The 14,171-nt window shown below is 39.5% G+C and overlaps 1 protein-coding gene across 1 annotated transcript in view; it reads right to left on the reverse strand.

Moving 5' to 3' along the window:
• Positions 1 to 14,171, reverse strand: part of SPTLC2 (serine palmitoyltransferase long chain base subunit 2) — a 78,981-nt gene that overhangs the window by 41,734 nt on the left and 23,076 nt on the right. Inside the window, exons 3-9 of the mRNA XM_061463684.1 lie at positions 12,991 to 13,145; positions 11,830 to 11,978; positions 11,386 to 11,510; positions 6,238 to 6,331; positions 3,563 to 3,668; positions 2,513 to 2,732; positions 564 to 690 (exon numbers count right to left, since the gene is read on the reverse strand). Of these exons, the coding sequence (XP_061319668.1) occupies positions 564 to 690; positions 2,513 to 2,732; positions 3,563 to 3,668; positions 6,238 to 6,331; positions 11,386 to 11,510; positions 11,830 to 11,978; positions 12,991 to 13,145 (976 nt within the window). The remainder of the gene's footprint in view (positions 1 to 563; positions 691 to 2,512; positions 2,733 to 3,562; positions 3,669 to 6,237; positions 6,332 to 11,385; positions 11,511 to 11,829; positions 11,979 to 12,990; positions 13,146 to 14,171) is intronic.

Genomic DNA, 14,171 nt, shown 5'->3' on the forward strand with positions numbered 1-14,171 from the left:
TTCCCATTTCTTACTTTCATATTGAAAAAGACAAATATGCTGAATATCTTCCTCTAGTGCATTAACTCTACCGATCTTAAGAACTGCCTCTAGCTCCCCAAGTAAAAAGGGATTTAAGAAACATTCCCTTATTTACTTCAACTGAGGTGCCAGCATCAAATTATACTAAGATTAAAATCAAAAGCATTGCCCCTGCAGTCACCAGCACACAAGACTGTAAAAGATACACAGCAAAATACTCTGAAAGCCATCTAAAAAGTGGGGGCAAATAACAAAAGACAGAATGGGGAAGAGCATGGAGAAGAGTTAGACACAAAACAAAAAAAAAATCAATACAAGACAATACTACATCTTATCTAAGACTAAGATTACTTACCTCTGCCTGGAAATTTCTCATGTTATTAGGCTCATCTGCCAAGTAGACTAGTAAATTGGATTATTACTCCAGAAATTCCAGGTCTACATGTACTAACAGACAATTACGGATGCGTCCACTGAATGAGTTACATGTCAAACTCTGTTTAGCCTTCCCCTTCCACATGCTTAGTGTTAGAAAGACTCACCAACAGTTGTACCATCTTCACCCATAATGCACTTCACAGAGGTGATGATTTGCTCCACAACAGGAGGTGACATTGATGTTGCATACACAGCACTGTGAGAGTATGTTCTGAGGTAATCAATCAGCTCCTAACAAAACACAAGAGGCATCAGACATTGCCTTTCAAGCAGTCTCAGAAATGCTTTATTGTCATGTCTTAATCACACAATAAAACGGGCCACCACAGGAAATCTCTTTCAGAATGTCATAGGAGAGAACAGATATCTCAAAAGATTAGTTTTACAGTACAAGTAATAAAGAGTTGAAAAACAAACAGCAGGGAAGTAACAACCCATAATTATGTCACCTGGCAAGAATGTTCACTGATCAGGGACAAATGCCTAGAACAGACTTGTTTAGCTAACACCACCAGTACTGGATTGCAACAAGGTGTTTGCATTACTCAAGCTGTGAGCACGCTGTGTTTCCAAAGTGTTTTTTATAACAGTGCAAGTAAAAATCAAATGAGACAGTGGGGAGCACAATCCACAGATGCTTATGTATCATGTTCAAAATAATTATTTCCCTACAAGTCACAAAACAGGGGACTAGGCCACAAAATATCTTCTCCCATTTATCAGCAGAATATAAATAAAGCAGGGGGTGTAATTTAAGAGTGAAAAAACCTTGGCCTACCTCTCCTGCACTTGGCAGTGAACACGCTACATTTGTTAGAGGGGAAACGCAAATCATACAGGAGCAAAGAACCAACACACAATAAATCTAGGCTGTTTGTTGTTAACTGTAATAAAGCCACTCTAAAATACCCAGACTACTCCATCAAAACATTATGAACACCAGCATGAATGCCAGGACAGATTCTGTCTTCTACAACCATAAAATAATGATGGCCCCATAGACAGCACAAGCTGGGAACATACTATCTCATTTATGTTGCTATCTGTGTGGAGTCAGAATGAAATGAAAGGAAGTTGTAAAGGGACTTTGAAATAAACTAGGCAAGAGATTTAAGACCTCTTGCCTCTGAAGCAGTTCCTCAAACAGTAGTAAAACCCAGCTGAGGACTCTCAGCTGCTTCACCTTATGCGAAGGGAGTTAATCTCACTAGCTCAGTACCTTTGGAAGAAGATAATAATATGGTAGTTTTTCTCTTTAGAAGATGTCCGAGTAATTTTAATCTAACTGTAGTAAGCTCCTACAGAGGAATATCTGCAAATCCCATCTTCATTCGGATGGGCTGAAGTAACAGTCACTAGTAGTATCTAAAAATTATTGCCCTGATAGGAAAATGATAGAATTTTACTCTCAAATAAGCTTAGAAGTCTGATCTGTGAGGTACATTTGAGGATATGAGAAAGGGGAAACATGCAATTGCCTACACCATTGGTCCCAAAAGGAGGGGTTTGGCAAGGGCAACACTTTGGCAGTACTTTACAATAGAAGAGAGTCAGCAGCAAAAAACAAAACACTCACAAATAACCCTCCTCCCACCCCACCAAAAAAGGGAAGAATTGTCTTTTTAGAAAGCAAACTGTTTAAGTCCAGAGGGAATCAATTCTACCAGACTAACCTAAGGGGATTTTTCTCCAAAGAGGATGAAAAATACCAGTTTTTGACATTCCTCCTGCAAGTCTCATTAAAAGTAATATTAAGAAATCCCTGCCTTCCTGGTTCCTAGTAGTTCCTAAGAAATTATACTGTTCCTAAGAAGGCATACTATGCCTTCTGTAAACTGAGATCATTGCTGACCATGTGAGAACTCTAAAATTATGAGGTACTTTAGTAGACTAGACTCTTTTACAATACACAAACTTTCACTGTATTAGACAGTATGTAAAATTATGAAACAAATGGGCAATCAGGGTACTTGAGAAACAGATAAATTTTGAAACGCTTAGTGAAGGACTTCACCACCAGCCTGAAACAGCCATGAGATTCCCAGATTTTTACCTTCTTGCCCCCAATGTATCCTCCAGCAGCTCCAAAACTTTTGGTGAATGTTCCCATCATGATATCCACATCTTCTGGATTGAGTCCAAAATAGTCCACTACACCCCGGCCACTGGGACCCAGGGCACCTATACTATGAGCCTCATCAAGGTACAGATAGGATTTATACTTCTTCTTAAGGGCAATCACTTCAGGCAAACGGACTATGGATCCCTCCATACTGTTGAAAAACAGAAATTCACTGTAAGTTGATTTAATGGCTAGGGCCTCTTTACAGAGCCTAAAGACTCTAATCTTTCTTTTCTTCACTCTTCCAGTACTTATGAACACAGAATTTGCTAGATGCATCATGTTCTGTAGAGAGAGGAAAGGTCCTCCTTGCACCCAGGGCCCAGATTCTTCAACCTATTTAACACTTCTGGGATGCTGACATATAGACCAAGCAGTAGCAGCAACAGTGAGTTAAAGCAAAGGAATCTGCTCTGTGACATTTTTATAAATGATCTCATTTTTACTTCCACCCCAATGTCAGTATTCTGATGACATCTGTTGTTTTTAAGAACTGACTAGGCTTTCATTAGTAGCGCTCAAAAATGCCTCATTTAGTGCTGAAATTAATATTTAATACTATAATTTAAATGTCTAACAGAGCTAAGCCTACTACATGCTCTCACTTTTAGCAGAAACATTCAATTTGTGCAATTCCATTCACACTAGCATTATCTAGTGAGCACAGAAAGAATGGAATGGACAATTTAAGACCTCAGCTCTGATGTAAATAATCAGTTTAATTAATTTTTACCATCTAATCAAGATGTGGGATGTATTGTGGTAACACCAGTTATCACAGTATTTCCCACAGTGCAGTACAGTACTAGCAACAGAAAGTCCAGGATGCGAGACATTCATAGCGCAATTTAATTCCCAGATGAGATTAACACAGTAGCTATGAAGTGACAATATTCATAGAGTGACCTGGCAAAGGAACCCAAATACTGAGCAGCTAGATCTCATGTGGAGGGTCCTAGGAATACAAAGAATAGTTTGTACCTGTATATTCCTTCCACCAAGATAAGAATTTTTTTCCAGGGCCTCCGTGTACGAGGTTGCCCATGCACAATAGCATCTTTGAGCAGCTTCTCCAGGCTTTGCATATCTGCACCAGAAATTACTGTTAAATGGTATCAAAACAGCTACTAGCTTGAGTTTTGACATGGCTAAAGAATATGCCAAAAACGCACAAGTTGCTCCAGTGTGGAGAACAGACTGTACCTAAGTCAATAAGCGTGGGCTCCATCTAGCTGTGGGCCCACAGATGAGATTAAAGGGAATGGGTGACTGTATGAACTCTGAGGAAAAATTTCATCATACTAAGCTAAAAGCAGAAGTTAGAGCATTAGGCACAAATAGAAAACAGGGGAAAAGGGGGGGGGGAGAAAGAAAGGTAGTAAGCATGTCCTTGTGGACAGAAATAACTCAAAAAACAGCAAGGAAGCTCAAGGATCAACTAAAGGTAAGCAGAAGATAAACCGCAGCACAGAACAAGAAGGGGAGCAAGTGCACTTTTTTATTACTTTGTTCAAAACTGACGGGACTGGGGGCATGAAACAGGAAGCTACCAACCAACCAAAAAAAAAAAAAAAAAAAAAAAAAGAACCACCAGTGTAGGGAAGAGAACAGTGCCTGGCATATCAGAAACTAGACAGATGAAGTTGCTAGTAGCAATGTATTCTGAAACCTTACTACCTTTGGCCACAAACACTGATCCCAGGAACCCTGACTAGTATGAGCAAATAAATACACATGAAATCAGCCCTTAAAAAACAAATGACCTGAGGAAAGGAGTGGAGATGTGAGTAATCAAACCATAAAAGCTGAAGTGCTGAGCAAGAGACATGTAAACACTATGGTATGAAAAAACCTACAATCAATCATGAAAAGAAGATTGGTAGGGCAGGGCAGTTGTAGCAGTGAGAGGAGCTTGTGAACTAGAACTAGACTAGAAATTATACAGCAAAGTAGGTCAGTTAACAGACTGTTAAAAGACAGCTGATGTTCAAAAAAAAGACAAAGAGGCAGTGGAATCCCCCTGCCTCTCAAGGGAGAAAGGACAAGTTTAGTGCAACTGGGGAGAATGATGAAATATAAACTTCTGCTCTCATGTCTGAAGATGGAAAGATGGGAACCAGGTCTGATCTTAGTAAAAAGGATAAACTGCAGAATGAAGCAGGAAAAATATGGAAACATTGAACAATGAACTGAAGGGGGATTTTAATTCCCCCCCCCCAGTTCTAAAAACCAGAATATGAAGCCATTAACATCTCAGGAAAATGAAGTTAACTAAAGCAGCAAACACTATAACAAGAGTAGAACTGCAAACACATATGTAACTATGAACTGAGTATCATCTTGACAAGCCAAGATCATTGCTTGCGTTTTGCCTTCTGATTCTAACCTACCACTCTATTCCCTTTCAGAGATCTCCACCATCTATAAGGTTTCTAGAATATCCCCTCATCTCATCACTGATAGTCTGCACCCCATTCCAATAAATTGTTTCTTCTTCCTCATCACACCTGAGTCCTTACGATCTTCTCACAGCTAAAGGTGTATCTGTCACCAGTGTTCCCTGAAAGTCTGGAACTGGATGCAATGTTCAGAAGCGTATCTAAAGTAATGCAGAAATTTAATGCAAAGCTTTTGTGATCTTGCCCATCAAGATTTATGAAGAATTAAGAAAAACAGACTAATAATAATAAAAATCACCGAATGTTACAGTGAGGTCTATACTTCTGTAAAAAAAAAAATTAATCAAACAATAGAGAACAAGAAAGAGAACATAAAAGAAACAGTAAGCAGACCAGAGGAGCCTCTATCAAGTAGGGCAAAGAAAGGAAAACAATTGCAGCCACCCAAGCTTTGTCACTGCCACACACTTCAAAGACAGCAAGAGTCACCATGATCTTGGGGACTGATACTACAAAGAGTATTAGGAGCAGCTGAAGAATGAAGATAGTGACTTTACTAATCAAGGTCAACCAGGTATTCTCAGTGGAAGCAGTAAGAGAAAGAAACCCTAAGCATTTTTAATTTGAAAGTTATTCTAAACAACTCCTCTGGAGGAAGCAGAAACTAGCAAAATGAAAATTCTGTATTATTTTGGAAATAAGTAATTACAACAAGTAATTTGGCAAAATTAATCTATGCTTCATATCCACAAAATTCCTTTTGTATTACATTGTACCAATGCGTGGCTGTCTTAGCCAGGACATCTAAGCTGGTAAGCTTTTGTTACTTTGAAACATGTCAGCATCTAGTCCTAAAATTAAACTTTCTTATTGTCCAAGCTGCAACCTAGATCACTACAAGATTGCATTATTATGTGAGACAGACTGTTAGTCTAACCATGCTGAGCTATGCAAGTAACAAGAAGCCATGTTAAAACACTAGCTCCCCTAGACTTTGCAAATGGACAGCATGTTCCGCTTCATATACACAAGATGTAGGCCAGAACAGCTTCAGGATAAAAGTGTTATTAGCCAAGACTGAACATTTAAAAACCATCCAATTCCAGATGATTAAATTCTCAGTAGCAGCAGTCTGCTGACCTTTCAGGTAGCCAGCAACTGATCTTCTTGCATGAAATTGGATTTCCAACTATTAGAAGAGATCGTATCTGATCTACAGCACCGGCAGAAAGGCACAGTCCACCATCTGATACTTACTGTTGTGCTTAAAGATTCGAATAGTTGCTCCTGACAGTCTTGCTCCAAGCACTAGTGATGCATGATTCAGTTCATCACTCAAAATCAGACAGCCCTGAATTAGAAGGGGAAAGAAGATATTGAAAAGGTTATGTTTCACAGCCAAGCATATACCACCTCGCAGCTGTGAACTGCTTAGATATCATCTAAAGAAAGAAAAAAAATTCCAATATAAATGCAGCTAGCCCAGGCAAGACTTGCTAAGAAAAAGTCTGCAGCTGCAGTATGGCAAATAAAAACACACAACTGCTGTTAACTGAAAGAACCATTTAAGTTTCACTCTTCCCAGAAGTTCTGCAGCTGAGTCTACCTGAATATCTCATGTTGGCAATTAGTACTCATCCTCCTATGCAGCCAGGGGAAAGAGAAGGCAGAGCAGCTTGCTGCAGTTCACTCAGCAAGCCTACAGTGCTGCTAAGAAACAGGCCACCAAAGCCCTAGATTAAAAGACCTTATAAAAGTTGCCCTATTTCTTACATTAGGAGGTAACCATTGACTAAACCCATGTGTGCTCCATGGGACGAATGGAACTATTTTGCTGTAACAAACAGAATTCTTAAGTACTTTGTAGACAGAGGTAACATACAAGAGACAGGAAGTGGAGAACAAGATTGCAGAGTGAAATAGAGTTGTTTTCTGAGGCTATTAAACATTACATTGAATTTATTTGCCTTTTGAAAAAAGGGAAGATAAATCCCTGGACAGAATATCAACACAGGCTATGTCTGTTCTGAGAGCAGCAATGACTACAGGTCAACAGCTGATACACTGAGCATTCAGTTATCACTGTGGACTATCGGAATTAATATTGGGGGATTAGCTTGTAAGGGAGCAATAATATTTCTAAGCAACCTTGGCAATTACTATGCAAATCTGCTGCAGCTCTAGAAGTGACTAAGTTAAAAGTCCAAAAGCATGTTGAAATGCTGAAGGTTTGACACTAAAACACAAGCTCATTCTATGTTTCTCTATTAACAACTGGTGGAGGGAAGAGTCAAGAACATCTCTGCAATGAGATTTACGAGAAAGGACTGTAAAAAGCACTGCCTACAGTTACACAAGTAGGTGTCACAGACAATAGGAGTATCTTCTCTGCAATAAAGAAAGTTTTGCACTGCAACTGCAATGTACCTAGAAATATGCTGCATCCCGGGAAAGCTCAAGACTGGTTTTCGCCAGAAACTGCACTAAATCTCAAGTGCTCAAAACGCTGTTACCGTCTGTATTTCACAGGCTTTGACATAAGGAGCACGGAAATTTCCAACTAGCATTTGCTCTTTGGAGCTACTACAGCGGACAATGAGTATGTATACTATGTCAGAGGGCACTGCTGTTAAATACTACCTTAACAAAACCTGAACAATCCAGTACTAGAACCATTCTTACATGGAAGTAGAAAGAGTGATAGATTTAAAAAAGAGGAAAACATTAATAGCCTACAAGGACCTTTCCTGTAAAAACAATCATGAGCTCTTGGTAAAGAAAAGAGATTTAACAAATCACTAAGCAGCCACTTTGCACCCCCTATAACAGAAGAGGACATTGAATTAGACAAAAATTAATTTAAAACTTAAGATGAAGAGTCTAGTATCATCTGCTGCTAGAGAGAGGGAAAAGGATCAAAGAAGCCACTGATACAGTACAGTACTGATGATCATATGTAACTGAGTGCTGCTACTACAATGGTAAGACTTCAGTTGCATTTATCAGCAAACTTACATTTGTGACAAGACCGCCAACACTAACTGGAGATCACACTACTGGTATAGAGAAAATCATGTCAGTGAAGATCAGATTTACCAATTCATTCCACAGAGCAGACACAGAAACTGAAGTGAATGCCACATTTTACCAGAGTGCCACATACACAAATTGTGTAATTTCACAAACTAACTATACATGGAAATTAGTTTTCTTACATCCTTCAAGCTCCATTGCTCTAAATCCATTATCTAGCCTCTGTCAGTCCAGAGCCATGCTGAAAAGCTCTGTGCTAAAGGCAGTACAGAATACTGTTATTAGCTAGTTACAGTAACTACATTTATGACACTTACTTCAAAACAGGCAAGTTTCAGAGTCTAAGCCTGAAATAGTAATCCTCAAATCACATTATCTGTGGTCCAGACTCAGCATACTTGGCAGCCAACAACTTAGCTGCCAACAGTTGGTCTTTCCTGCTGAAAACTGTCAGGTGCAGAAAGACCTGGTTTTAGTAATGCTTTAACAGTTTGAAATACACCTTTCAGTGTACACCAACCATACCTGTTTCCAGCATCAGCTCAGCAGAGGCTGCTGTTAACAAGGGATAATGAATAAAGATCAACTAGGTAATGTTGATGAAGCTTTTGAATTCCTTTGCTGACAACTGTTGATCAGATTATGGGGTACAGTTGGATCCTAGGATAGTCAAGTCATATTTGCTGCTATTAAAAGAGGATTCAGTAGCAACATAAACAAAATGCTCAAGGATTCCACAGAGCAAAAACAGAACAGGTGGTCCAGTACTACATATACGTGAGTAATTTTATTTCAGTGGTTTCAGTTTTAAACTAATCAAGTTGCAATATAGGTACCCAGATAAGATGTAAATAATGATTAGCATTAGATCTTATCAGTGACTGTCAAAGAAATTCCTTCTGGCCAAATGCAGATGCCATTACATTTGACAAACTTAAGAAAAATTCATGTTCCAAGCACCTTTCACCTTTGCATTTGAAAATATATATAGGACATGCAGAGAGACAAAAAGTAATAAAATAAAACCACCAACCCCCCTCCCCCCCCCCCCCCCCCCCAAAAAAAAAAGAAAAAAAAAAAAGACAGCCCAAGAGTTTCATCAAGCATGGGAGTCTCTGGGCTTTACTAAGGAACTGACCAATCATTGCCAAACAGACTGCACATGCAGACAATTGTGTACTGAGTGGTGCCAGAACTCAGGATTTATGCAAGTCCTTATTTGCAGACAAAGAAGAAATCAGAAGTGCAGTGAGAAGCAACCTCAGGCACCCAAAAAAAAAAAAACAAACCCAACTATTTAGTGAATGTTCTGAACTGCTAAGTGGTGGTTCTGACAAGAACTCTTCTTGTCATTGTGCATTTTCTGTTTGGAGTATTCAACCCAATATAAGGGCACTTCTAGTGTTATGAGGCAGAAGCTTCTTACTATTTAAGCGCACCAAAACCAAGTATGCTCATTACTAAGATAGTATAGGCTGCTGTACCCATCTATGAAAAGAGTTAGTTTTGTAAACATGCAAGTTAACATGCATGAAAACAGGTATGTTACATGCCTTGGTATTTACAGTTCAGAATCTCTCAAATGGCTGTAAAACCTGTTAAAAGTTCAAATGTGAAAACTAAGGAGCCGAGTAAGGCATCTCAAGGGTATTCTCAGAAGGTAATAAATACATAAAGTGTGATCCTCATACAATGAATTTCTCTCTGGCATCAGACTCAAACACCTTTCATTATGGAAAGCATTTGATATTTGAAAATTAATAGACCAAATGCAAAAAGGCAATATGTAAACAGTGCTGCTTCAGTTACAAATAAAATAGCATGTGGTAAGACACTACAGCTAGTCAAGAAGAGATCCACCAGGAAAAGTTGCCAGGAAGAACAAGGCAGCAATTTTATAATCTGTACATATCACAAGTTGAAGAATTTACAAAGTGATCACAGGAAGTGGGAAAATAAATAAATGGAATAAAGGGAAAATAATTCACTACACAGGGACAAAGAGTTGCAATAGGCTAGTAGCCTAGGTTAACAGTGAATCATTTTCAAAAGAGGAAAAATCATTTACTCACCCTATTCTGCTCTCAAGTAGAAGCTATGAGAACACATATGATAACACATACTTTGCAGAAAATATAAACAAAGAGCTCTCTCCACTTCATCCTCCAATAGCTACAAACCCCATAGTCTGAGGTGCAGGACAGTCAGGCTGCTTAGTGTACTGTTTTATGGCAATGTGCAATTGCAGCCCAGAAATCAAACCATATCCTGGGTTGCATCAGAAAAAAATATGACCAGCAGGTTGAAGAAAGTGATTCTCCCCCTCTACTCCACTCTAATGAGAGCCCACCTGGAGCACTGTGTTCAGTTCTGGGGCCTCCAACATTAGAAGGATGTGAAGCTGTTGGATTGGGTCCAGAGGAGGGCCACAAAGATGATCAGAGGGCTGGAGCACCTCTCCAATGAAGACAGGCTGAAAGGGTTGGGTTTGTTCAGCCTGGAGAAGAAAAGGTTCCAGGGAGACCTTATAGCAGCCTTCCAAGTACCAAGTGGGGACAAGAAAGCTGGAGAGGGACTTTTAACATGGGCATGGTAGTTACAGGACAATGCGGAATGGCTTTAAACTGCAAGGGGGTAAATTCTGATTAGATATTAGGAAGACATTCTTCACTATGAGGCTGGTGAGGCCCTGGAAGACGTTGCCCAGAGAAGCTGCAGCTGCCCCATCCCTGGCAGTGTTCAAGGCCAGGTTGGACAGGGCTTTGAGTAACCTGGTCTAGAGGACGGTGTCCCTGCTGATGGCAGGGGAGTTGAAACTAGATAATCTTTAAGGTCGCTTAAAACCGAAACCATTCCATAACTCTATGGAGCACATAGACATCATCAGTCTTTAAATCTGACCTTGTTTCTCTCAAACAGTTTTTCTACTAGGATTTTGGTCCTTCAGAGAAAGGATTTTTCAGCTGTCAAAGATAATAAATTCTGTATGCACCAACATGCAATCCATCTTATCTCTGTGTCTCACTGACACATTTCTTAGTGTCTCAAGAGCATCAAAATACCTTCAGCCAATCAGTCTGTTCATCAGCCACCATTTCATATACTAATGAGTAGCCTGAGGAAGCAAGCCTTAACATGCTAGGCTCTCTCCCAGAAAAAGAGCAAGATCTGGACTGCTACTGGTCCCACAATGCTACTTCCCAGAAAGATTTTTGTAAAGGTTAGAGATTCATACTGTGATCTACAGTTTCCATAGATAGTATCTGCAGGGGTTGCCACTGAAGAAAAACAAAACCAAACAAGCAGCTTTTAGAAAAATCCAACCAGCAGAGTCTTTCTTAGATAAGCTTTTGCCAGTGACTTAAGCCATACCTTGCCAACTAAAGCAGGAATGTTCATGGAGTTGGTTGCAAACCCCATTCCATATGCCATTGCAGATTCCACACCTAGGAACCTGGCAACTAGCTTTTCCAGCTCCTCATGTTTGTCCAAGTTTCCTGCACATAAAACAAATGAGAAACTCAGGAGTGAGAAGCTTTCATTGTTGCTATAATCTACAAGAAGAATTTCCACCAGCCCTACTGCTCTTTAAATAAAGGGCCCACAAGAGAATACAGGTGGGCGGGAGGAGTCAGGGATGGAAGAAAATTTAAGAGAGCCAGCTGCTGTGCCATGTAAACTAAAGCCAGCAAGTCAATAAAGTAAAAGCCATTTTATTGATTAGTCTCGAGTTCAAAAGCTGGAACAAGTAATGTTTCAAAGACCTGCAATCAGATTACAGACAATCAGGGAACATCCTTTTCTGCTCCAACTTACCCATCTCCTGCCTAGTGCTGCACACGCCAGCTCCATACTGGGACAGAACTTTAGCTGCTGCTTCTTGGCAAGTCCCAGCATTCTGTGCAAATCCAAGGTAGTTGTAGGAACCCATATTAATGATGTCCTTTATCACTCTCCCTGTGTACCTGTATTTTAAGGACACCACAGGTCAGGCCACTCATGATTAAAAAATTCTACACTGGAAGATTCTTATTTCAGTTTCCTAGAACATACACTGAAATGTTAAAAATCAATAGAACCAAGGATTAAATTATTTCAGTACTGCCTCTCATCAGACTGAAACAATCAGTGAAAGAGATGCTTCCCCTATCTTATGGTCTCAAACTAGCTCCCAGAAGAGTCTTCCTTAAAGGTGAATTTGTGATCGTGGGGAAAATTGCCTGAGGCTTCTCAAACAACAACTGACAAACCCCCTCCATTCCAGAAACATACAACTTACTTTTCAATAACAAAGTAAGATCTCTGTATCAATTAACTTGGCACCCCCTCAAGCAGGATATCCTCTAACCACAGAAAGGAAACACATCTGACACTGCTGTGCTAACAGTACGTGACAAGGAGATTAAGGAAGAAGTTTAGTAGAAAAAAGTTCTAATTATTTTGCACTTGAAAGGCAAGTCGAGACATAAGGAGTTTCACCAAATACAGTGCTGAAAACCTCTTTACATCTAACTTGTAATACGTCATTTCCAATTTGTAAAAATCCTTGTCAGTGCATTTCTGATTTGGTTTCGACAGGCTACTTCAGTTCTGATTCAAAGCAATTGAGTTAAATTCAGTTTCTAGCAGCAATATTTACTTCAAGTGTTAGGACTCATCCTAAATTAACACAAATTTACAAGTAACAGTGCAATTCAAAGTATCTACTTGGGTTCTGGTCATCACACACCAAAGTACTGATTTTATTACAGGTGTATGCCCATGACATGGGCAGTCAGGAGCCTTAGTAAGTAGCCAAAAGATTATACACAAAAAAAACATCTTGGCGGCCAGATGTGTTTCAGAAGAGCAAAATTCATTGATTCAAGCCAGTGGAAAGTTTAAAACAAACACGATTCACTGCTCCTTTAACCACAGAGACTGCAACTTGCTCTTACAGGCCCTCTGCTTCAAGCCTTTTCTTCAATTTTGACTCACGTGAACGTCCAGTTGTAGTCATGGGAAACTCTCTCCATCATGTCCACTCTGGCCCCTGGCACACTGCAGATTGGACGGTTCCAGCTGTCCCGAATGCGCATATAGAGGTTTCTGGTGTAGAAATTTTCAAAGTCCTGGTACAATGGGACAAAGTCCTGAAACACATAAAAATGAAAATACATATTATAACAAAGTAGGAGTAAGAAGGGTTAAATTATTTCTGTCAGTCAGGTGTAATTTACAGGGGAAAAAAAACGGGGGGGTGGGAGAAAACTCCAGGAAAAGTCAGAGTTTTTCATCACAAGCCCTGAAACCAATTCCACCCAAGGTGTTTTAATCTTGGAAATCTGTGCCAGTGCAAAATTATTTGAAAGTGAGATGGCAGGAAACCTGAAAATTCATCTGCTTGTGCAAAATCCATGTTAGGTGTGATTTCCAAACTTTTCCAATGTGCAAATCTACTATATCCCCAAAATTTCCTCAATAGCACATATTTTTCTGTATATAACTTAAGTAGCTCATAGAATCTTAAAGCTCTCAGCTACAAGTAGAAAAAATAATCATGTCATTCAGTCATGCTCCAATTTAGAAAGCCTCAAAGAATTCCAACATATAGGAGAAGAAGTGCTAAAACCTTGGACTTGAAATATCTTGGCTGTCTTGGTAGGTGAGCAGAACATCTCTCAAACATACAATAACCCCTTTGTGAAATGGATGGGCATATCATCTTTACAAGAGATTTGTATTCAGCCTTCAAAGTTAAGCAAAGCAAGGGAACATGCAATTGCTTTCTGGCACCAAACAGCATGCACTGCTCAACTGAATATACAAATAATTTGAAAACTGCGGTAGTCTTCCATATTTTATACTGTTCATAAGAAACACATTTAATATAGCATCACTAGCATTATTATAGAGATTATCATTACAGCTTTACACAATTTCTTGCTCTGAATCCAAGCTAGTAAGCTACATTACAGCGCCCCTCTTCTGCACAGCTTATCAGCACTTAAATCCCACGGGATTTCTCTGAATATTTCCTGAAATCTAGCTTCCCTTCCAACGTTTTTCAGGAAAAGTGACTAACTGCCTTGAATGGATAACACACAGGAATGCCAAACTAACTGCGACAACAAGGACATCTGAACATTTAAGAACATTTTTTCTGGCCTACTTAAAAT

Source organism: Pezoporus flaviventris, unplaced genomic scaffold, assembly GCF_033815535.1.
Source record: "Pezoporus flaviventris isolate CSIRO_AGI_PZ_B2104156 unplaced genomic scaffold, CSIRO_AGI_Pfla_v1 ptg000036l, whole genome shotgun sequence".
Taxonomy (NCBI): domain Eukaryota; kingdom Metazoa; phylum Chordata; class Aves; order Psittaciformes; family Psittacidae; genus Pezoporus; species Pezoporus flaviventris.